A 21,035-nucleotide genomic window follows, 5' to 3' on the forward strand; every position below is an offset into this window, starting at 1 on the left:
CCAATCAGCTTGCGACGAATGTTGTGCGTGCCCGCGGCATTTCGCAGGCGTGTCAGAAGACACTTAGCCAGCGTCGGTGAACGGTTGTGCTGCTTGGTTGTTGGTTTGTTGGCGTTTTCAACAGCAGACTTGTAGAACAAAAAGTGGTAGTTTGTTTATTTGTTGGTTTGTTGTTGTTGTTGTTGTTGTTTGTTGTTCATATTGTTGCTAGCCGCTTGCCTGGTTCGGCTAGTTGGATTTTTGGTTCGGTGTGATTGTGTTGGTCGGTCGGTCGTTCGGTCGGCAGGAGAACTTTTGCTACTTTTTGCTTGGAAATTGTGCATGGAACAGCGTAAGCAGTTTGAGGTTAATTTCCACAAGGGCGGTGAAGAAGGCGGCGGCGGATTTCAGTTGGCCCCGTCGGACATGTCTGAACGCGTAGCCAGTGACGAAATGAACGACGGTGAATCAGCAGCGGCCGCCGATGCGAACTACATCTGGTCGTGTTGCTGCTCGTCGCCCACAGCCGGTGCTCTGCTTCTGGTGCCGGACAGCGGCTTTTTCAGTCCAAGCCGTGATTATTTCACATTTCTCAATTCACCGCCATCCGATTGTCGACCGTCGATAAACACGATCACAACTACAACGACAACTGCAACTACAACGACCGAGATGAGTTTGGATCTCGACCTGAGTCAGGGTTGTTTGTTCCGTCGTCGTCGACGCAGTCGCAGCCACTCGCCCAAATCTTTCATCACGTTCCAACATGCGCCATTTCAACGCAGCTCCAGTGACGGGCAGTTCAACTTCAACGATACAAGTACATTTTATTGTTGTCGATTTTCCCTCGAACAACTTCATTTTGTAATAGTTTACTGTAGCAAGGAAAAAAAGATTTTTTTCTTTTTGGTTTTACAACAGTTTACTGTAATTAATTAATTTGAATTATTTTTTTGCGTGTTTTTTTTCAGTTCAAGCCGGTTTTTCTGCCAGTAAAAGTGTCGGCTATGACCTTGACCTGTTGCGACAACGTTGCTTGAAGCTGCAAAGTGGTGGTGATGGTGCTGCTGCTGCTGCTGGTGGTGGTCGTGGTGGTGGCACGTTTGGTACTGACGAGCAAGGAGAGGTGGAAAAGGCGGTTCTTGTGGCGCAACGCTTGCGCCGTTTAGCCGACCAGATGGACGACGAGTATCGTTTCGTCCGTTTGCACGGTTTCGTTTGTCAAAGATTTACACTGACCTGCTTGTTGTTGGTGGAACTTTTTGTCCAAGTGAGTGTGTGTTTCGTTGTTTCGTCTAGTATATGTTAATTATTGTGGAAATTGTAAAGCACCAAAATCAGAGAATGTGTATTTGGGGTTTGGGTTTGAATTTTTCCAATTTGCGCAAAATTTTGTGCTGCTGTTCCCAATTTGTTTGCACAGGCGTGGCGTGGCGTGGCGTGTTTGACGCCGGCGTTCGCGCAACGGCACTGATAAGCAGAGACGGTTGAACACCAGACATGCTGTCTCGATTGGCCGTCGGGAGGGAGAAATTGCGGCGCCGGAGAAAATTTCACTTTCAATTTTCAACATAAATTTCTTTTCTCTTGTCTTATTTTTATTTATTTATTTATTTATTTATTTGTTTGTTTGTTCAGGGTATTGATCGTCTGTACTTGATGATGTTCCCAGACTGGTGATTGGTGTAGAGAAGAAAAGAAAAAGAAAACGGAAAAGTTTTTTCTTTCTCGGACAACAGCCGAGTTACAAAATTTATCATTCAAAACTCGGAAAATTCTGCTGTTTATGCTTTAAAAAACAAAAAACAACTTTCTCTCCGTCTATTAATATTCTGAACATTTGTCCTATTTATATTGTGGTTCATTTGTTTTTTTTCCTTTAAATTTTTCTTTCATCCTTGTATTGCTTGCTGCATGAGAGCAAAATTCATTTCATCTCTGTGGTGTTCGAACACACGTGAAATGGGCAAAATTTGCATCTTTGCCGTTTTGTCTTCGTTTCGATCAATTTCGCTTCTTCATTTCTGTTTTCATCTTTTGGCAATATTCCAAAAAAACATTATGCAAATTATAATAATAAACGACGAGAAAAGAGAAAGTAAAAAATGAAAGAAAGCAGTATGAATTTCTATACAATCCGATCAATGTTTTCAACTTTCTTCTTTTTCTCTGTCTTTGCAGTCAATGTTTGACCCGGTACGACCGGATTTTTTGACACTGGTTAAAAAGCGTATTACAAAAAGAAAAGTTCAGTCTGGGTCAGTGGGTTAATTGATTGATATAATAAAGCTAATTTGAAAAAACTGTTTGACCGATCTATTTATAGTCGAAAGTTAACTTATGAATAATGCATACATATAAATATATATTTTTTTCTTTTTTAAAATATTATTTGTTTCTTTTTCGATTGCTTGATCAATGATACATTTATGCAGTTGCAAGTCGTTTTTCACTTTGTTCAGACAAGCTAGAAGAAGAGTGATGGTTGAAATGACCGATTAGTTGCCAACTTGCACAGAACTAAAAAAAAACTGAAAATTATGATTTCTTTTTTATTTGAAATTTTATATTTTTTGATTTAAATTTATTAATTTTTTTTCAACAACAACAAAGCTGTTTTGTTCAGTTATCAAAGAAGATGAAGCAGAAAAAACTGCTCCTGCTGCTGCTGCTGCTGCTAATGCTATTGTTGTTGCTATTGCTACTACTTCTGCTTCTAGTGGTGATGTTGCACAGTGAAGAACGTACGTATGTACGTTGCACAGTGTTTTTTCTTTGAAAACAAAAAGTGATCAGTTCAATTCTTGACAACTGAACAAACAGAGAAAGTCAAACGGTAGTTCTGTTGTTTAATAATTAATTAATGCCGACAAAAATTCACTTATTTGACCGTGAATCATCATCTACACGAAATTATTTACAAAAATTATCAATTCAATTCAACGCGTACAACTTTATCATCATTTATACTTTAATTAGGTCAAATTTGAAAAAAACCATCCTTCGGACTTAATTAATTGTAAGCAAACAGTTTACTGTAAATGTTTTACAGTTTTGCAAAAAGTTTGTTTTGTAAAAATTTCTACATTTGATGCAATTTTACGTTCCACTATATTTATTTTGCACTTTTTGCTGTATGATTTCAAAATTTTTTTAATTAATAATAAGAATGTTGAAGAAAAAAAGAACAGTTCCATTAGAATAAGTAAGTTGGCAATTTTTATTTTTTCATATCGTTTTTTGAGATTAGAGTTCGATGATAATATTTGCAGTGCAGAGGACTAAAAATAAATGTGAAATTGACAATATTTGATTGCATTTACAAAATGTGTAGCAGTTGAAGTTTGGCGAAGTGACAGCTAAAACCTGACTTCAGGTGGCTCATCAATCATTCAAACAAAATGAAACATTTCCCTATTATTACTATTCTTTGTTACTATTATCATTGCAATTGCACTGTTTGTTGCTGATGATTACCGACAAGCTCTTGAAATAAACACACAAAATCATAAGTGATTCACTATTAGGCGAAATGAAAAGTATTAATAATTTTCAAGTGTTTAATTTCGAATCAATAATAATTGCATAATTTGCTTTCAAAATTGTTTTTTGTGTTTTCTTGCCAGTGTTTTCCAATTGTCGCTTGTGATTTTTTTTAAATTCAAATTGTTGAGAGCATTGAAGAGAAAACATATACATAACGTCTAGAATTTGAATGTTAATCTCAATATCTTTGATTAATCTTGAACATTGATGTATATATATATATTTATTTATTCTACGATAAAATTGCATATTATCTCGGAATGTCGTCTTCAAATGCAATGAAGATCATCACATTTGTTGCTTGTCGAACGTTGCTATCACATTAAATGCCGCTTAAGTGGTTTGAACATGACATCAGAGAGCATCGCAAATATAAATCAGTTTTTGGTCGATTTTTTTCTCTTCTAGATTTGAGAAAAGATCATCATCATTATCATCTTCATCTTTTTCTTCTTCTTCTTCTTTTGGCTGACAAAGTTGCATGACACTTGTTTCGAATATTAAATTCTTTTCTCATCAGCATCATCATCATTACAACATTGGAATAAAGCTCAAGAATAACATAATAACAAATTTGATTATTAATTAGAAATGATAAAGCTAAATAAACATTAGAAGAAAAACTTTAAAAAAGCACAATTAATTTTAAATTTATGGTGCAAAAGTTGAAAATTTGTTTAGAATAAGAGGGCTGTTGAGCAATTTTCAACTGGATATTTTAGTAACGAGTGTAGGAAAAAATTTTTTAAAGCATAATAACAATAAAAAAAATAGAACTAAGCTGTCAGCTAAGCAAATTGATAATCCCCCGATGACACTTTGTCATTTCAGCTGTCAAACATGTAGTTTCAATTAGGCGAAAAAAATTTAACAAAAAAAGAACCATATCACTAGAGACCAATGGGAAATATTTTTTTGGATTGCTTATTTTTTCACTTGCTATTTCTATTGTCCACTGCTTGCTTGAAATTGCAAAGCATAGTTCGAGGAGAAAAAATGAAGAAGCCAAGCCAAGAAGCACAGGGTGAGTTTTGTGTTGCGCATACAAACAAACGGCTATTTTATCTGCTTCAAGTGCATGTATATACGTATGGTTTAGCTCTGAACGACCTTCGCCGCCGGTAGATACGTTTCAAGTAGTCATTTCTTATTGACTGTGTTCAATAATCTTCTGTTCTACTCTCCATATTGATTGGTAAGTGCGTTTATTTTCTTTTATTATCAGTTTTTTCTTTTTCACCAAAAGTTCATCCAGAATAGCATTTTCAAGTGAATCATCATCGTCACCCTCTATTGTCGGTCTGTGTTTATTCAGCAAGAATAGCCGCATGAGTTCTGTTTACCAATCGTCTGAGTCATATTCAATTTTAACAAAAGAAAAAAAGAGGTGCTGTTCACATGGGATATTTTTTTTTGCACATTGCCAATTTTTTGGATGTTGAAAAACTTTATTCTCTCCCAACAATCTTGCAAAGCAATTTGTAAATGATTTATTGAACATTTCAAACGATATGATTTTTTTAATTTCCATTTTATGATCACTTCCATCAAGCAGGGTAATAATTGCAAGTCGACAGTAGAACCTTCAATTGTTACCACTGTAATGTTGATTGAATCACGTTTCCATTTCTGGTTTTTTTCTTGCGTTTTCACAAGTTTAAATGACACCGCGATTTTTTTCTCTATTCATTCAAACATTTCATCGACCATGCTTTTCCACTTTTACAAATTTAAATGAAGATTATATTCCAATTACATTCGTGATGATGATGATGTATACCGAACAGTAGAGTTTATTTTCAACGAATTATTAGTAATTAATGCTTGAATTTATCGATCAAACAAAGTGCTGATGTTTTTAAAAGAAATATTCGCCGAACCGCGCTTAGCTGTCTTCGGATTATTCAAACCTGGCTTCCAACCCGCAATGTAGAGCACTTGGAAAGTAGCCGGCAAGATATCATCTTTACCGTACATTTCCTTCAAAAACAAAACTTTTGATATATATTTTTCAAATTTGAAAAAATTTCTTTTTAATTTCCTACAATTATCTCTTTCAATCCTTTAACTACTATAATACAGTAACATCATACAGTAAGCCGCAAAAATAAAATTCAATTATGCACGAATAAGTCAATTAAGTATGTTGTAAAATTAATGAATGAGTTAAACCATGAAATTAATAATTAATTTAAAATTTGCACAAATTACCCGATAGATTGAATCAGCGGCGTAAAGTACATCTCGACGCAAGGTTTTCGCTCTAAGCCAACTTGCGTTGCTTTCTGCCATTCCTCGGAACTCGTACATCAAAGCAAACATATCTGGATAATTGACAACAATATTATCCACGTCAACAGTTATTAATATAAAGCCTGCTTTTTGGAGCAATGCCATCAAATCTTCAGCCTGTTTCGAAACAGAACAAAAGAAATTTCCATTTCATCACAATTGGTAAGTAGTAATTGTGAACAAACAAACTGCAGATACTTTGATCAGTGGAGATAGATGAGCAGCCATACCTCCAGTACGCTCCATTTCGGCAAGTTGTAATGAACAGCGCAACTCGTACAATGTATTTCCGCCCAGTATCGCACCAAGAAATAGACCATCCGGAAGCAGCGATTGGTATATTCTACGGAAGACACCTGGAAAAATGCTTACTGCATCAAATAAAAAAAGAAATGAAGCGAAAAATAACAGAAAATTAATGCCTGGCAAGTCGTTTATCCAGTGCAAGGATGATGCTGATAAAATGAGATCGACAGAGCTATCTTTCAAAGGCAACATCTCCTCGTCTGCCCGATATTTCAGTGTTGGCACTTCTTTGGAAACCTTGGCTCCAGTGATCATCTCTAAACTGATATCGCTTTGCAAAAGCACACCAATATGCTCCTGGAAAAGCTAGAGCAATGTGCTTAAATGAAAAGCAAAAAAAAGCATCATCACTTTGTAAAGGTGCTCAGCAATATGTCCAATTCCACAACCCAAATCAACAGCAACAGTGAACATTCTTTTGACGTCGTAAATTCGATCTGTCAGTCTATAAGCAATCTCCTTGTTTAAATACTGAAATACATCCAAATTATCTTGGCATGCTGCCCAGTCTCTTTGACATCGCTTAAGCGATCGGTCGAAAACGTTGAAATTGGTCAAATTTCTCCGCAAGTGGTGGATGTTAAACAAACGTAAAATGTTTCGCATGTAGAGCTGAATATTTTCTTATTTTGATTTCTTTATGTATATATATAAGTTAGTCAATAATAATTGAAAAAATAGACATGAATGTATACAGTTGTGACCGTAAAGCATACCAACAGGACGACGCAATTTATTTATTATTAACGTACAATCACTCCTAGTTCTTTATGAGCATTTTCTGCAATAGCTGAGTGAATTACGTTGACTTCTTCCTGAGTAAGTGTTCTTTCCATGTGTCGATAAGTAATACTGAAAGGGAAATTTTTTTTCACACATCATTTTGCTAAATGAACATGTCAAATTAGTGCTACCGATAGCAGATACTTTTCTTTTTCGTTTTCGGATGCACAAATTCATCAATGCGATTCACTTGCTCAACAACATCTCCACCGACACTTCGAACCAAATCATAAAAATCCGTATCTGAAAACGAATTCGAATCTGCCAACCAAAATGATATATCGTTGCTGCACTGTGGATATCGGCTGATCGGCTTGAAAAATATTGGTAATTTTTCTAATGATAAACGAACAACAACAACAACAACAACAATACTTTAAACTTTATATTTGCATTGTAATCTGCAACGGAAAATTGCGACAGAATGCCACTGTCTTTGCTCCAGAAAATGCGTATGTCTGGAATTTCAAACAACTGCATTGCTAAACGTTCCAAACCTATCCCGAATGCCCAACCCACAAGATCACCAGTACCTGCTGAAATGGTAATTGTTTTAGATTGTGGTGAAAATTTGTTAATGAAAGTTGAGAAAACATACCGTTTTCTAAAATTTTCTGCTCGATCACTCCGCATCCTAGAATTTCGATCCAATTATCGCGGTATAAAATTTCCAACTCCCACGAAGGATGTGTAAATGGAAAGTAAGCTTTCACCCATCGCATCTGCACTTCTGAAAACAAGCACGGTGTTTTTCCAATCATGAGGCAAAAAATTATTCAAAATTGTTCTTACTTTTCCCTTCTGCTGAAAGCAAATAAGTAACCATACTTTCCAGGCATTGTTTCAAATGTTTGCTAACCAATGTTACGCATTCCAACGTGTGAGTTTCTTGTTTTTCATAATTTCGAATACCTTTTTCAAATAAATCACAGTGATCAACGATATCGGGTTGAAATAGCTGAACAATAAATAATTCCCCACGGTTGTTGAAATAACACATTAAAAACGCCAAAAACATACTTGATAATCAGCAAACAAATGAACACCTTCAAGCTGATGAAAGCATGGATAATGATTACGATCTACTTGATCTCGACGGTATACATCACCAACAATCAAAAAATGACGAAGCCCAGAAGCTATCAATTCGTTCTGATGAGCGCTGGTGTGAGTTCTGAAATTTTTGACATCTACATCATAGTTAAGAAAACGACATTCAACTGAAGCTGATGAAGCTACAAAAACAACTTGAACAATCAGAAAGAACACTGTTCAATGTTTAAAACCAAAATAAAAATCAGGCATACCGCAAAAGCTGGTGTGAATTTAAGTAATAAGTGTCCGAAGGTGACCGGCAGATGTGGTCACTTGGTACAAGTAAACTGTCAAAATTCTGCCACTTGGATACTATTGGATCAAAGTTGTCGAATGTTGCATAAAGTGAGCGACCAGTGGAAGTTTTGTAATTTAAATTGAAATAATCAAAAATTCTACGTTTCAAAATATACAACGGAGAATCAGGGCTGCGGTGCAATTTTCTTCCTACGAGAGCCAGTATTGACTGTTTAACATTTGTGAATGAATCCACGCAGAATTCTGGCGAACAGTTTTGCTCGAGCAAACTGCTGCTCAAACAGAACTGTTTGTATGCATTTTTGATATATCTTCTATTAAACATTTCAGTTGTTTGTTGTACCAGACAAACTTATATACAATAATTTCATGAAAATAGTACCTACAACAGAATTTAGAACACATTGACAACTAACTTCTATTTAAATAAAAATTTCAAAAAGTTAATTAATGATTAAACACCGATTATGTATAATAACAATAACAAAACGTTTTTATAATTTACATTTTATGAAGCATTCAAGGAAACTAAAAGATCATCAATGCTTCACTTCCAATACTCAGTATTCAATAAAAGGCATGTAATGAATAATAAAATTTAAAAACAAATTAGCTTTACTATATTAGCATTTAGCTTTGAATGGAAACCAATCACTCATGAAATTTCAAACTTACACATATTAAAATGCTGAATTGTATTATTGTGATTTTCAAGTTTTTGCAGTACATCTTTTGTGAAATTCCACAAACTTACCGTTCATGTAATGTTAATGGAATGCTTTGTAAACATTAAAAAACTTTAAACTATTTTTTAATTTAATTCGGGTTAATCGCATCTTAATATTTTACAAAAAGTAGTGCATCTTATAGTAGGAAAATTGTTAATTGCAATGAAAGTGGACATTCTTTATGAAGCTATAGAATGAATGATCTTTGCAAATCTAAAATTTTATTACCAATTTGTTTTGGTGAATCTTTTTGATGCAAGAATGAAAATGGTTTCGGAAGCAAGAAGTTGTTATTTATGTTAATATTATATTAAAAAGCTTTAATTGAATTTTCATTTCTATTCAATGTTTTTATTAAATATTGTTGCTAATTTTAAAAATAATCAAGTAATTCTAGACAGCAACAAATTAAACGTGAGTTTCATTGGCATACTGTATTATTGTAAGCACATAAATAAACGAGTTTAATGAAGTTCTTTTTATATTATGGAAAGTGAATCTATATCAGTAATGTTGGACGGGGAAAGTTCATCTCAACACTTACATTCGAGTGAAGATAACCCTTGTTGCATATGCTATGAAGATGTGCCATTGTATCCTGTTGTGCTACCATGCCAGCATTCTTATTGCTTTTTGTGCATTAAAGGTAGACTACTTATATTATTATTATAAATATTGGAAAATTTTTTGAAATATAGCATGTTTATAAGGAAGTGTAGTTTGCATGATTTTAATTATAAACGGTTTATGAGGAAATAAAGTTCTATTGATATAAACAAATAATCGTTTCGCAGTAGCATTTAATACAGTATTATGATATGTAAAAGAAACGTTATCAGCTTAAGTATGCTTTTATGATATGTATTATATACTGGATGTTTGATTTGATGTATTCCATTTATTTTACATATATTCGTACGTATAGTGTGCATAATGTTTCATAATATCCGTTTTAGGTACCGCATTAAATAACGGGTTTCTTTGTCCTCTGTGTCGTCGGCAGTTTTCAGCAGATTATTTTTTAAAACCAAAATTATTACAAGATTTGGCGGCGAAACAAAATTCTCACAACAGGGGCGATTTATCGCAGTTATCAGGGCAATCTGAATGGAGTTGGTTTTATGAAGGTCGCAATGGCTGGTGGCGTTATGACGAGCGTAGTAATGAGTTCATTGAGTTCGCTTATCAGCAAAACAGACAATCTGTAGAAATTGTGATTGCCGGAAAATGTTACATTATTGACTTTATGAAGCTACAACAGTCACAGAAGAATAGTCCACATCGGAAACGTAAAATAAAACGAGATTATGCATGTGCGACTTCGAAAGGTATAGCTGGGCTGTTATTGCCCATCGATGCTGAACAGACAACATCAAATGAAAGAAGCGATTGAAATTTTCACATCTGCCGATAGTGCTTTTTGTAGTTCAACTTTAAATTTATTTATTTTGCAAGTGCAAGCTTTCTTTTATTGTTAAAATTTTATTTCGCTTGCCTGTTAATTTATTTACATTCTTATCTAGATAGTAATTATTTGTAACGCATGACAATTTTAATGTAATTTAACGTTTATAATGATATTGTTCAAGTTTTCTTTTATAACAGTTTTTTCATGAAAAATAATGGAATATGATTATCTGCTTGTTTTAGTTATTTCTTAGAGCTAGATGTGTGTGATGCTTATTTTTTCAGTTAGTCATCAAATCTTCCAAAATGCATCAATAATAAAGAAAGAAGAAATGTTTGTATGGCTTATCAATGACGAAGCATATCTCTGCAATCAATTAGACATGTTCTGCACATTTATTAAATTTATGATTTTAGAAGCAAGCGTTTGTCACTCCATAATTAACTATTCAGCAGTCTTTTGGACGATTATTGTATCAGTGTCCATGAATAAAAAACGCTACACGCTTTAGCTGCTGAATTGAGCTTGTTGGCCTTCCGCATCTTTACTTCTTGCTTCGATAGTTTAACAAATATTATTCACTGCCAACCATTGGAAATCTGTGTTTTGCAACGTCGACGCCATATCTGTACGCTACTTTCAGGTATTCATTCTGCATAATATGTGCAATTCTTACCTGATTTTATATGAAACGACGCTGAACATAATCCATTTTGCCTCATTTCATACCGCTCGAATTTTAACAAAGTAAATTCACATTTGAAATATTCAGCATAGGATAGCATTTGTCAACAAATTTGAATATGAACTTTATAATAATATTTTTATTCTTCCAAAATATACAAGACAATAAGTAATGGTCGATGTGTTGGTTTTCGATAAGTGTTCTTGTCTGCTACTGTTGTTTAGTTTTATGTAAATCCAAAGTTTGTATAAAAATCATCAAAACATTTGGCGGTTGTTATTTCCGTCGTCAGCGATCTTTTATTGATGGTTAACTTGTGTTTATATATAATAAACTTTACTAATCGGTCAAGTTGAGGTAAGACTCTTTTGCTTTTTTGAGACCGTTCGTAATTACTGTGAAATTACTGGAGATTGGATATTGACTCACAGATGTGATTAACATTTTTTATGTAAATTATTGAGCGTTTTCTTGATGTTCAGTAGTTAGTGCAATTTAGTTGTATATAAAGATGCATTAAATTCTTTAATAGAAGAATGAATATGAATTTTTGAAAAATAGTTGCTTTGCGCATGCGCCATAAGTTGTTTTTAAGATGGCACTAGTGTTCATTTGTGAAAAGAAAAATGTATACAATTCAACATTTGCGGTTCAAAAAACTTTTTGATTTGTAGCAGATGGTTTTCACGGTTAAAATAACAGTACTCAGTTAATGAACAATGTGAGAAATATGTTCTGTGGTGGTTCTACCATTTTGACTACTGATGCGAGCCTATGCTATGCAAATTAATTTTAATAGATTATTCAAATTAACATTGGTTTACCATTGTTATTGTAATTGGCAATGCTCTGACATGTTCCTTGGTATGAATGTATGTGTACTGCTCGAAATATCTCAGATCCAACGTCTAAATATTTGTTGTAAATAACCGTAAGAAGCAACAGGCTGACTTCAGAAAGTCTCTGAATCTCACCTTTTCAGAGATTTCTATTCATTACTCGAATAACACAAATTATAACAAAACTGTATTATAGAAAACAATGCCCTGCATAGCATCAGACATTCCGTTGAATGTTCGAATCAGTTGAAGCAACATAATGTGAATTACTAATCCTCAGCGATGTAGCGTAATCAAATGTATCATAATCACTCAAACAAGCTTAAGAAAGTTTTACATTAATTTAGTGAAATAAAATAGCATATTAATAATATTTTCCATAATTATATGTGAAATGTAAATGTAGCGTATATTATGTAAAATTTTTACACTACTGCAAATTGAAAATTAGTTCATTTGACCTGAAGTAAAGTATTTTGCTATTGGCATAATTTACTTTGTACTACTTTACTAATTTCCAATTTCATTGTCAGTTGTTCAATGTATCGTCATGACGGCACGTACTGACCTTCAATTCTCTCTTTCAGTTATCATCAACGATTAAAAGCTACGCTATGGTATGTTATTCGCGATATCTATCCAGCATGCGTTCTTACATAACTTGGGAAAAAAATTTCTGTTTTCATTTGCATAAATTTATTAACATGATAACTGGAATTGAATGATCGCTTTCTTTTTTTCATTATATATCGTTAGAGATAATTTGATTTTAGATATTCCATTCATGCAATCTATTGAAGGAAACAAACAACTAATAAGTACACAATTTTTATATACTCACGTTAAAAAGAAAAGTCACTTTCAAATGTTGATGATTTGAACATTGAAATGTATGTTATCGAGAACAAAAGAATCGTATGAAGGACAAGCTAACGGTGTGCGACAACCTTATTGGCATTTTCAACGATAAAGGCTAACGGAAACCTTTATATAAGATACGGTACTTTTTGTTTATTTTATTTCAATTTGTTGAAAGTTGTTGTAATTAAAGTTAATAAATTAACAGAAACAGAAGATAAATTTCAACAATGAGAAGGGATCTATTTTGATAAGTAGCTTTATACGGTATCTGGGCAATTGGTTAAAATAGAGCTGAGAATAGATAATGAATGCGTAATTTATTGACACTGAATAATACCGTATTTATATAATTTGAAACTTAACTTCCAAGTAATTGAAAGATTTGTCAGTAATTTCTTTAAGATGCTCTTAAAGGATAACTGATTTTAATTTTTTCCTCGACTGGACATTTTTAGAAAAAAGGAAATCGAATTATCTAAAATATAGCACAGCGATTAAGCTAAGTGAAATAACGCTGCGTGAGGGTTATTTTTCTGATATGCAAATTATTTTTTCATGAAATGCTTATGTTATCAGAACAGAGCGCTTGTTGCTGGATTGTAGTAGAGCTAGATGACCTGCGTTAAGTGTCTTTTATTTGAAATAGTTATCGGCTAACGGTGATCGGCGACTGAACAGTGAGACCATTATATGTTTAACTTCTAATAGTAAAGTTCATTTGCATAATGCATCTCTGAAATTTCCACACTGTCTCATTCATGTCCACCTACTCATTCTATGGCCATGGGATAGCGTGGTGAAAGTTCAACATCATCATTCGGTAAAATATAAGTTTTGTTTAATAACAGAACTGATTTTCTATGCATACTATTTATATACCTTCACTAATAGTTGGTGTTGAAATTAATGTGATTTTCTGTTATTATACTTTTTATTGTGAATATTATTAAGTTCTAAAGGCTGTTGTTTTTTTGCTTTTGCTTTAAATGATTTTCTTCATGGTGTACATGTTCTTTAGGAAAATAAATTCTTTTGATCAGATATTTACGGCTTTAATACTTTTTTTATGAAATTTATTTTCAGATATATTCCCATGTTTACGACTTGGTTTCAACAATTCAAAATTACAGTAAGTAAGGAATTACTAATCTTTTCAATTATTTGAAGAAAATGTTGTTATTTTTAATGATTTTGAGATGCGCTGATTATATATGATAACTTTTATATTATAGATTATCGATCATCATTTTTATTCGACCAAACATTTTACTTAAATTGTTAATTAATAAGCTGATCACAAAGAAATGCCGTTCTCTCTTCATTTCTTCATCAGAATGGTCACAGCATCACGTGATAAACTTTAATCAACACCATCTACGGTTAATAGGTAAATATTGTTTCAATAATAGGTCTATTTTATGCATGCTATTTACATGACTCACAAAATGAAACTAACGGTTTGAAATAATGGGGTATTTCGTTATCATTTTTCTTATTTATATCATCACACGTTAAATTTCAGATGCTCTCAGTTTCCTCATATTCATAATAAGATGTCAACAAAGCTTGAAACTCTCTCATTCGTACGGTAAGTGTTAATAATTTTTATAGCATGCTCAGGTTTCCAGAGTCTAGAATATTACAATTAAAATGAATTAGCAGAATTTCTGCTAAATATTGCAAACATATTTTAGTTGAATTTCAAATAAAAAAAGATGGAAAACAACTGAGAAAGTGAAGAAAATTAGAAAATTATGCTCATACGTCCACCAAGCTAATCTGCAACTATGGCATTTATGAAAATTATTGAATGGATAATGATTTGATGCTGAACAACCGTTTAAAAGGTAAGCGTTTTATGTTTTTACTATGCATATTCTGTTGTTACAATTTAGTAGAATAATAGAATTTTTCATAGATTGCGGTACGGAAAAAATTGTTACATTAAAAGATGTGACGTATGAAGCACTGCTGAGCTTCCATGATGAAAGTAAGGAATTTCAAGATGATTTCTGAATAGAATGTAAAGAAATTGAAATTTTAGTCTACAAAGTCAACCATGTTTGTTCTGAAGATCATTCGTCACTATTGTTTCAGAAAAAATTATACAGACGGTTGGCGGTAAACGATAAAAGGTAAGTAATTTCTTAATACATGTTTATTGAATTGCGGAACAATTTGAGCGTTCTGAGGAACTCTAGTTGTGGGGAAATGACGTGAAGAACATAGGTAAGTATGAGGATTACAGGAGTTTGAGAATTGCAGGTAGGTATGAGAATCACAGGTAAGTGAAAGGAGGTATGAGGATTGCAGGTAAGTATGATGATTACAGGTAAGTATGAAAATCACAGGTAAGTGAAAGGAGTAGGTAGGAAGATTGTAGGTAAGTATGAGGATTACAGGTAAGTATGAAAATCACAGGTAAGTGAAAGGAGTAGGTATGAAGATTGGTAAATGGAAGAAGAAGTTATGGAAATTGCAGGTAAGTATGAGAATCTTAGGTAAGAGAAAGGTGGAGGTAGGAGGATTGCAGGTAAGTATGAGAATCGCAGGTATGTGAAAGAAGGAGGTATCAGGATTGCTGATAAATCAAAGAAGTTACGGGAATTACAGGTGAGAATGAGATAGCGAGAGGAGCAGGTGAGGAAAATTCATACTTACTGCAACTATATGCAAATTTCAGAACTGCCTGAGGCATAGCTTGCGGTATAGCTTAAAGGCAAATGTTTTTTTGAAAAATAGCCTGAGGCGTAGCCACGAGGCAAATGTTTTTTTTTAAATTGCCGAAGGCGTGGCCCAAGGGCAAATTTTTTTCAAAAATTGCCTGAGGCGATGCCAGGGGCGTAGCCTGGGGCAAATTGTTCGAAAAGTTGAAAATTTTCGAAATTTGAAAAAGTATAGCCGGAGGCGTAGCCCGCGGGGTAGCCTAAGGCTTAACCTGAAGGCAAATAGTTTTTTAAAATTGCCGTAGGCGTGGCCCACGGCAAAATGTTTTTTTAAAAATAGCCTGAGGCGTAGCCACGAGGCAAATGTTTTTTTAAAAATTGCCTGAGGCTATGCCAGGGGCATAGCCTGGGGCAAATTGTTCGAAAAGTTGAAAATTTTCGAAATTTGAAAAAGTATAGCCGGAGGCGTAGCTGGAGGCGTAGCCTGAGGCATACCTGGAGGCGTAGCCTAAGGCATACCTGAAGGAGTGGCTGCAAGCTTATCCACAGGCATAGCCTGAGGGCATATTTTTTTTTGTAATTATAATAATTTCTGAAGTGTATTCCACTTCCCCTTCTCGTGTTGTGATCACACCATGATTACCTTTCCTTGTTAGGTACCGTATCAGATCATTCTTCTTGCTATCTCTTGTTAATCCAATCTAGTGTATTCTGTATTCTGTCTTAGGCCCCAAATTTCAACCCACCTGACAGGAGAAAATGGTATGTAACGAACGATTAATCCAGTGTCGTTACATACCATTATCTCCTTCTTGTAGGAAAGGAGTCGAAACCAGGAGCCTAAAACGGAACAGAAACTCATCTAGTACAATTATTATTACTTACCTTGCATGATACACTCCTTGATTTGAAAATGATGCCAAGACTGGATCTATCGGCACGGGATTAAGTAGTGATGTAGCTGACACTATTTAATCTAGTGCCGTTATGTGCTTACCATTTTCTCTTTCTTGCAGGAAGTGAGTCAAAAGTTGGAGCCTAAAAATAAACAGAATCAAATGTACTATTTACACATAAATCATTACCAAAATTACTTACCTTTGATGATAAACTGATGGTCTGAGGACTGATTGATGGATGTTAAAAATGACGTCTGATATAACGGCACTGGACTGACAGGTGTCAAGAAGAACAATCCAGTGCCGTTGAGTACCATCATTCTTCTTGTTTTAGTATCCTTTGCCCCTGAAAAGACAGATATGGGAAGAATCAAATGTAGAACATACTTTTGATGACGAAAAGCATGGACACTTTTGACAAAAAATTTAAAAAATGAAGTAGAGCGTGTTGCTAAAGGACTAATCCACCAACCCAGTTTCAGTTAGTTTCAAATTTCACTCAACATAGTGAAAGCTAGTATGAATTTTGTCTGCTTACCTTGAAATATGTATTGTGAAGTGTAGATCGCCAGCAGCAGTCAGCCCCATTAAAACGAATCAAACGATGTCAGCTTAGGTCAAACGAACTGTATTCGATAGATTCACAGTGCTGAAAATTGTAAGAAACTTATATAAATTCCTTTTTAAATTTATATAGGTTCTCATAATGCTTGCCTTATTATTATTATTATAGTATGGAGTAGCCATATTATAAAAAGTAATTGAAGACGAATAACAGTGCATCTGATTGTGGTTTATATTTACACGTACAAATTACACACAATAAGTGGATTACTTACTTGTCAAATTACATCCATTGGAAAATTAGGCGACGATTGTATGCTCAACTAGACGATTCAAGGAAGTTTCCATTTGGAGCTAAACAGAACTGCTGTATTCATTTAATCAAAGTAAAATATACTTACTCTATTTCGTTTGCAGCGGTGAAATTTTTTGAATTTGAATTTATCTATAAATGAAAATATTTAAATTTCAAATTCATTTTCAAGGCGATGTTTTTTACTTACATATTGTCTATTTCAACGTGGAAAAGTTGCAGACATGTCTAACATTTCAAAAAATAAGAAACAAAGATTAAAACTATTGAATATGAAAAAAATAAACATACCGTTCCTCTCAATTAGCGGTGAAGTAATCCACTTTATTTTTTTCTTTATCTTGAAAGTTATCAAATTTTAAACGAATGAATTATAGGCAGAATGATTTGTTTTTACTTACATGCTGTCTTTACTCCACCGACAAAAGTAATAATACATTTCCATCACTTCAACAGCTGCAAAATTATTATAGATTGTGAATTAAAAACCAACAGTACATTCACAGTTTCTAAAAAATAAACTGCTATATTCGCTGTATACTGATGTAAAACATGTGCATACCATTAATAATTTTTAGCTGTGAAGACAGTGCTATATTTTTCTATTTAATACTGATTTTCAAATTTCAACGTGCATGAAATGAAACAGTTTGTTTTTTACTGACGCACTCTCTCTGTTCCTCCATCAACATTGGGCGTACGTTTCGAATACTGAAAAAAAAAATTTACAATTATCAATTAAAATGCATAAACCGCTTCAATATCAACATATTATATGATGCACTGTTATTCGTCTTCAATTACTTTTTATAATATGGCTATTCCACAGTTGTTTATTTGTTGATATTTATGCAAATAATTATATCACAGAACGATGAACATGGCAATAACATAGTTGTAGTGCTTACCATTTTTCCGTGTGCAGCTGAAGTACATGGGAAATGGTAGCTGGTTGTTCTTTGAAGTTTTCTAAAAACAGCTTTGATAATGCCTATAATACTTTGATACATTACTTTGAATTTTCAGTACTCGACTACTACAAAATGCAGCATATAAATACATACTTGTTTGTCTACAATATCTATAAAATAGAAAACTTATACATGAATAGGAATATTTTAATGTTAATAGTAATAGTGGTGGATAAACCAGTTAGTGTGTAATCATCATGCAACAGAATCAAGGCATGCAAATTGCATGCACGGGTCATCTGCACCGCATAATAAAAGATCACTTACCTCTAAATAAGAGATGATATTCAAGAGCGGAATCATGTTTCAGCACATGCTGCTACAGCGACCGTTGAAGTAACTAATGGGCCATGAAAGTGACATTCCTAAAGTTTGTATCATATTAAGTAATATTGCCTTAGGTGGAACAACCTAATTTTTAGTCAGTAATAACCTAATGGCATAAATTTAATTCAGAACTTTATTAATCTTATTGTTAGGGGGGAAAGTTCAGTTAATATACTCATATAATGCTATGCAAATTTCTATTCGCATGATAATTAATTTCACTAAGATTAATGAATCACTGTAGTAATGTAATGAAAATTATGAAGGTGACATTAAGATATCATAACCGTCTTGATAAATGTGATAGAAAACTAAGATGTAATTCAAGAAAATGTATAGCGTGCATAATAGTTCATATCACTATCCACGATAGAGGCTGATGATACACAGCTTAAAATGAAAGATAAAGTAGTTTTGTAATGGAAATGAGTACGGCATTGTCCTGAAACTGATTGACAGTTAAAGGAAATTGAAATCTGCCAATATACGTCTTGCAGAAGTCATAAAAATATACCTTTCGTGCATTTCGAGTGAGTAAAGTTGTTAAGCAAAATCTACCATTTAGTAATAGATTGCACTGATGAGAAAGACTTACGCTGATACGTTAAGGAACTGACAATGAAGATGACATTCGGACACGTTGTACACCAGTATATGAATTATATAAGAAGCGTATCGCATGGCCTTTGGCGAAATTGCCAAATATTCATTCTCTTATTACGCTATGTTCGATGAACACAGAAACAATGAAAAACTTCCAATGGAAAAACAGGAAGATATTGGACAGCAGTGATCAGTTTAAGGAACAGGCAAACTCTATTGATGAAAAATGTTTCCTATGCATAAATTAATTAAATGAAATTAAGCTTCAAAAATATTTTCCACTAATGACTCAACAAAGTGTCAGATACGTAATACGGCAACTTCATGGAACGTTTTCAACCACCTGAAAATAACAATGATTATATATCATAAAGCATTACATTTGTCGATAAAACGTTTCTGAAAATTATAATGTGAATCAGTCAGAAATATTTGGAAAAATGCGAATACTGATTCTGAGTATTCCTAATGCATTATATTAACAAATAGTTCTATCCTGACGACCAACCAAAATGAAATATTACATCACATAAGAAACCACGTTAAAATGTTAGAATATTTGATAAATATACATGTTATATAATTTTCGTACCATACAAGTAGAATGTTATCCACTTTCCATAAAAAAGAGATGTTCCATCTAATAGAAATTGTTCTTGATTTTCATTTTTGTAATACAGCATCAACAATATGCTTAATGTTTCCGATTACAAACATTATATAATGATAAGTTTGCCTGTGACGTGCATTCAAAACAATGAGGTTTTTTGTCCATTTGCAACAATTGAAATCTGACTTCTGGAAATGAGGAATTGACAACATTCCTACACATCACAGTAATAGGTATAATGGAATGGATTACTGATGATACGGAAATTACCATCTATTCAGGTACATATGTAGACCTGAAGATTGTCAAGAAACCTGAAGTCGATTCGTTGTTAAACGATATGCCGTTCGATGTCATTCTTCAATAGAACGTGAACAAATTGGAAAAATGTAACTTACCCTTTTATTGTACATGATATTAAAGAACATAATTGAGCACGCTTGTTGAATGCTGACCTTCACGGTGGTGTACTGAATATCTGTGGAGAGGACATTCTGAAAAGTAGCTCAAGTTCACGGAATTAGGATATAACATTGCTTTTGGGGAAATAACTTTATTTTTGCATAAATGTATCACAGCTTTATATGTGAAAAATGCAAATAGTAAATAAAGAAAACTGTTACGACTATATTGTACGATGACACAATAATAAGAAACCGCATTGATGGCACTAATAGTATTCATTAACAACATCGGAAGCCGATGACTTTCTCACTTATTCTTGAATCAGTTGCTGTTGTATCAGTTTTTTTCATACAATACACTTATCCCTGACGAGGAATTTTCTACGAGCAAACGCTACAGATTCTAAAAGCATAAATCAGAGATTCTCATTTTTGCAGCAAAGAAATTTTCAAATTCGAAACTATTTACGATATTCATTGATTACGTGCAATGCAAAAATATAATGACGCAAATTGTAAGGATTAAATGACTGTTGTAATGAAGCGTTGCATAATTTACGTCTATAAAAGTCGATTTTGATAGCAACGTTTTTGTCGAACATCTCATTACATCATCGACTTCGCCTAATTAATAAAATGTATATTTAACCATGCCCTTTGTCTATCAAGTTTATCTGTAAATTCGTGGAAAAATTAGAATAAATACGAAGCGCATGTGCATTATGTTGTTATAAATTGGTGATATGTTTTATTTTCATCACTTAAAATTAATTATTTTGATAAAATATAATATTTAAAGCTCATTTGCATAAGCGTAATTTCATTATGACGAATTAAGCGAAAATACAATCAAGCAGCGACATGTTTGGTATCAATGAGATGCCCAATGAATGATAGA

At 33.4% G+C, this 21,035-nt stretch overlaps 5 protein-coding genes across 5 annotated transcripts; 2 read left to right on the forward strand and 3 right to left on the reverse strand.

Annotated features, from left to right (window-relative positions):
- Positions 1–18: 18 nt before the first annotated feature.
- Tsp_10865 (conserved hypothetical protein) lies at positions 19–1,288 on the forward strand. Its single transcript, XM_003370208.1, has 3 exons — positions 19–103; positions 212–799; positions 951–1,288. The coding sequence occupies exons 1-3, from the start codon at positions 19–21 to the stop codon at positions 1,286–1,288; spliced, it is 1,011 nt and encodes a 336-aa protein (XP_003370256.1).
- Positions 1,289–5,355: 4,067 nt separating this feature from the next.
- Positions 5,356–8,584, reverse strand: Tsp_10866 (putative phenylalanine--tRNA ligase). The gene is made up of 11 exons (XM_003370209.1): positions 8,214–8,584; positions 7,927–8,080; positions 7,699–7,864; positions 7,505–7,636; positions 7,282–7,442; positions 7,038–7,219; positions 6,876–6,975; positions 6,475–6,735; positions 6,190–6,420; positions 5,737–5,934; positions 5,356–5,505 (listed from the first exon to the last, which is right to left on the reverse strand). The coding sequence occupies exons 1-11, from the start codon at positions 8,582–8,584 to the stop codon at positions 5,356–5,358; spliced, it is 2,106 nt and encodes a 701-aa protein (XP_003370257.1).
- An 889-nt stretch (positions 8,585–9,473) lies between these two features.
- Tsp_10867 (RING finger protein 146) lies at positions 9,474–10,906 on the forward strand. Its single transcript, XM_003370210.1, has 3 exons — positions 9,474–9,633; positions 9,944–10,315; positions 10,680–10,906. Exons 1-3 carry the CDS (start codon positions 9,474–9,476, stop codon positions 10,904–10,906), a joined length of 759 nt encoding a protein of 252 aa, XP_003370258.1.
- Positions 10,907–16,137: 5,231 nt separating this feature from the next.
- Tsp_10868 (7 transmembrane receptor) lies at positions 16,138–18,284 on the reverse strand. The gene is made up of 6 exons (XM_003370211.1): positions 18,236–18,284; positions 18,131–18,191; positions 17,884–17,933; positions 16,545–16,691; positions 16,332–16,407; positions 16,138–16,192 (listed from the first exon to the last, which is right to left on the reverse strand). Exons 1-6 carry the CDS (start codon positions 18,282–18,284, stop codon positions 16,138–16,140), a joined length of 438 nt encoding a protein of 145 aa, XP_003370259.1.
- A 1,139-nt stretch (positions 18,285–19,423) lies between these two features.
- Positions 19,424–20,739, reverse strand: Tsp_10869 (conserved hypothetical protein). Its single transcript, XM_003370212.1, has 4 exons — positions 20,623–20,739; positions 20,132–20,227; positions 19,839–19,921; positions 19,424–19,466 (listed from the first exon to the last, which is right to left on the reverse strand). The coding sequence occupies exons 1-4, from the start codon at positions 20,737–20,739 to the stop codon at positions 19,424–19,426; spliced, it is 339 nt and encodes a 112-aa protein (XP_003370260.1).
- Between the last annotated feature and the right edge of the window lie 296 nt (positions 20,740–21,035).

The sequence above is a fragment of the Trichinella spiralis genome, assembly GCF_000181795.1.
Source record: "Trichinella spiralis strain ISS 195 chromosome Unknown Scfld1085, whole genome shotgun sequence".
Lineage (NCBI taxonomy): Eukaryota > Metazoa > Nematoda > Enoplea > Trichinellida > Trichinellidae > Trichinella > Trichinella spiralis.

Excerpts from the sequence above, each read along its gene's own strand:
- Tsp_10865 (XM_003370208.1), top strand. The coding sequence starts at position 19 with ATGTTGTGCGTGCCCGCGGCATTTCGCAGGCGTGTCAGAAGACACTTA. Across the intron at positions 104-211 it reads GTTGTGCTGCTTGGTTGTTG|CCGCTTGCCTGGTTCGGCTA; the intron begins GTTTGTTGGCGT and ends TATTGTTGCTAG. Across the intron at positions 800-950 it reads GTTCAACTTCAACGATACAA|TTCAAGCCGGTTTTTCTGCC; the intron begins GTACATTTTATT and ends GTTTTTTTTCAG.
- Tsp_10866 (XM_003370209.1), bottom strand. The coding sequence starts at position 8,584 with ATGTTTAATAGAAGATATATCAAAAATGCATACAAACAGTTCTGTTTG. Across the intron at positions 7,637-7,698 it reads GCTTTCAGCAGAAGGGAAAA|AAGTGCAGATGCGATGGGTG; the intron begins GTAAGAACAATT and ends GCTTGTTTTCAG. Across the intron at positions 5,506-5,736 it reads CCGCTGATTCAATCTATCGG|GAAATGTACGGTAAAGATGA; the intron begins GTAATTTGTGCA and ends TTGTTTTTGAAG.
- Tsp_10867 (XM_003370210.1), top strand. The coding sequence starts at position 9,474 with ATGGAAAGTGAATCTATATCAGTAATGTTGGACGGGGAAAGTTCATCT. Across the intron at positions 9,634-9,943 it reads TTGCTTTTTGTGCATTAAAG|GTACCGCATTAAATAACGGG; the intron begins GTAGACTACTTA and ends TATCCGTTTTAG. Across the intron at positions 10,316-10,679 it reads TGCATGTGCGACTTCGAAAG|TTAGTCATCAAATCTTCCAA; the intron begins GTATAGCTGGGC and ends TTATTTTTTCAG.
- Tsp_10868 (XM_003370211.1), bottom strand. The coding sequence starts at position 18,284 with ATGTATTTATATGCTGCATTTTGTAGTAGTCGAGTACTGAAAATTCAA. Across the intron at positions 17,934-18,130 it reads CAGCTGCACACGGAAAAATG|TATTCGAAACGTACGCCCAA; the intron begins GTAAGCACTACA and ends TTTTTTTTTCAG. Across the intron at positions 16,408-16,544 it reads CCATCAGTTTATCATCAAAG|CTACATCACTACTTAATCCC; the intron begins GTAAGTAATTTT and ends AAATAGTGTCAG.
- Tsp_10869 (XM_003370212.1), bottom strand. The coding sequence starts at position 20,739 with ATGTTCGACAAAAACGTTGCTATCAAAATCGACTTTTATAGACGTAAA. Across the intron at positions 20,228-20,622 it reads ATTATATTTTTGCATTGCAC|AATGTCCTCTCCACAGATAT; the intron begins GTAATCAATGAA and ends GCTACTTTTCAG. Across the intron at positions 19,922-20,131 it reads ATATCATGTACAATAAAAGG|AAGTCAGATTTCAATTGTTG; the intron begins GTAAGTTACATT and ends CCTCATTTCCAG.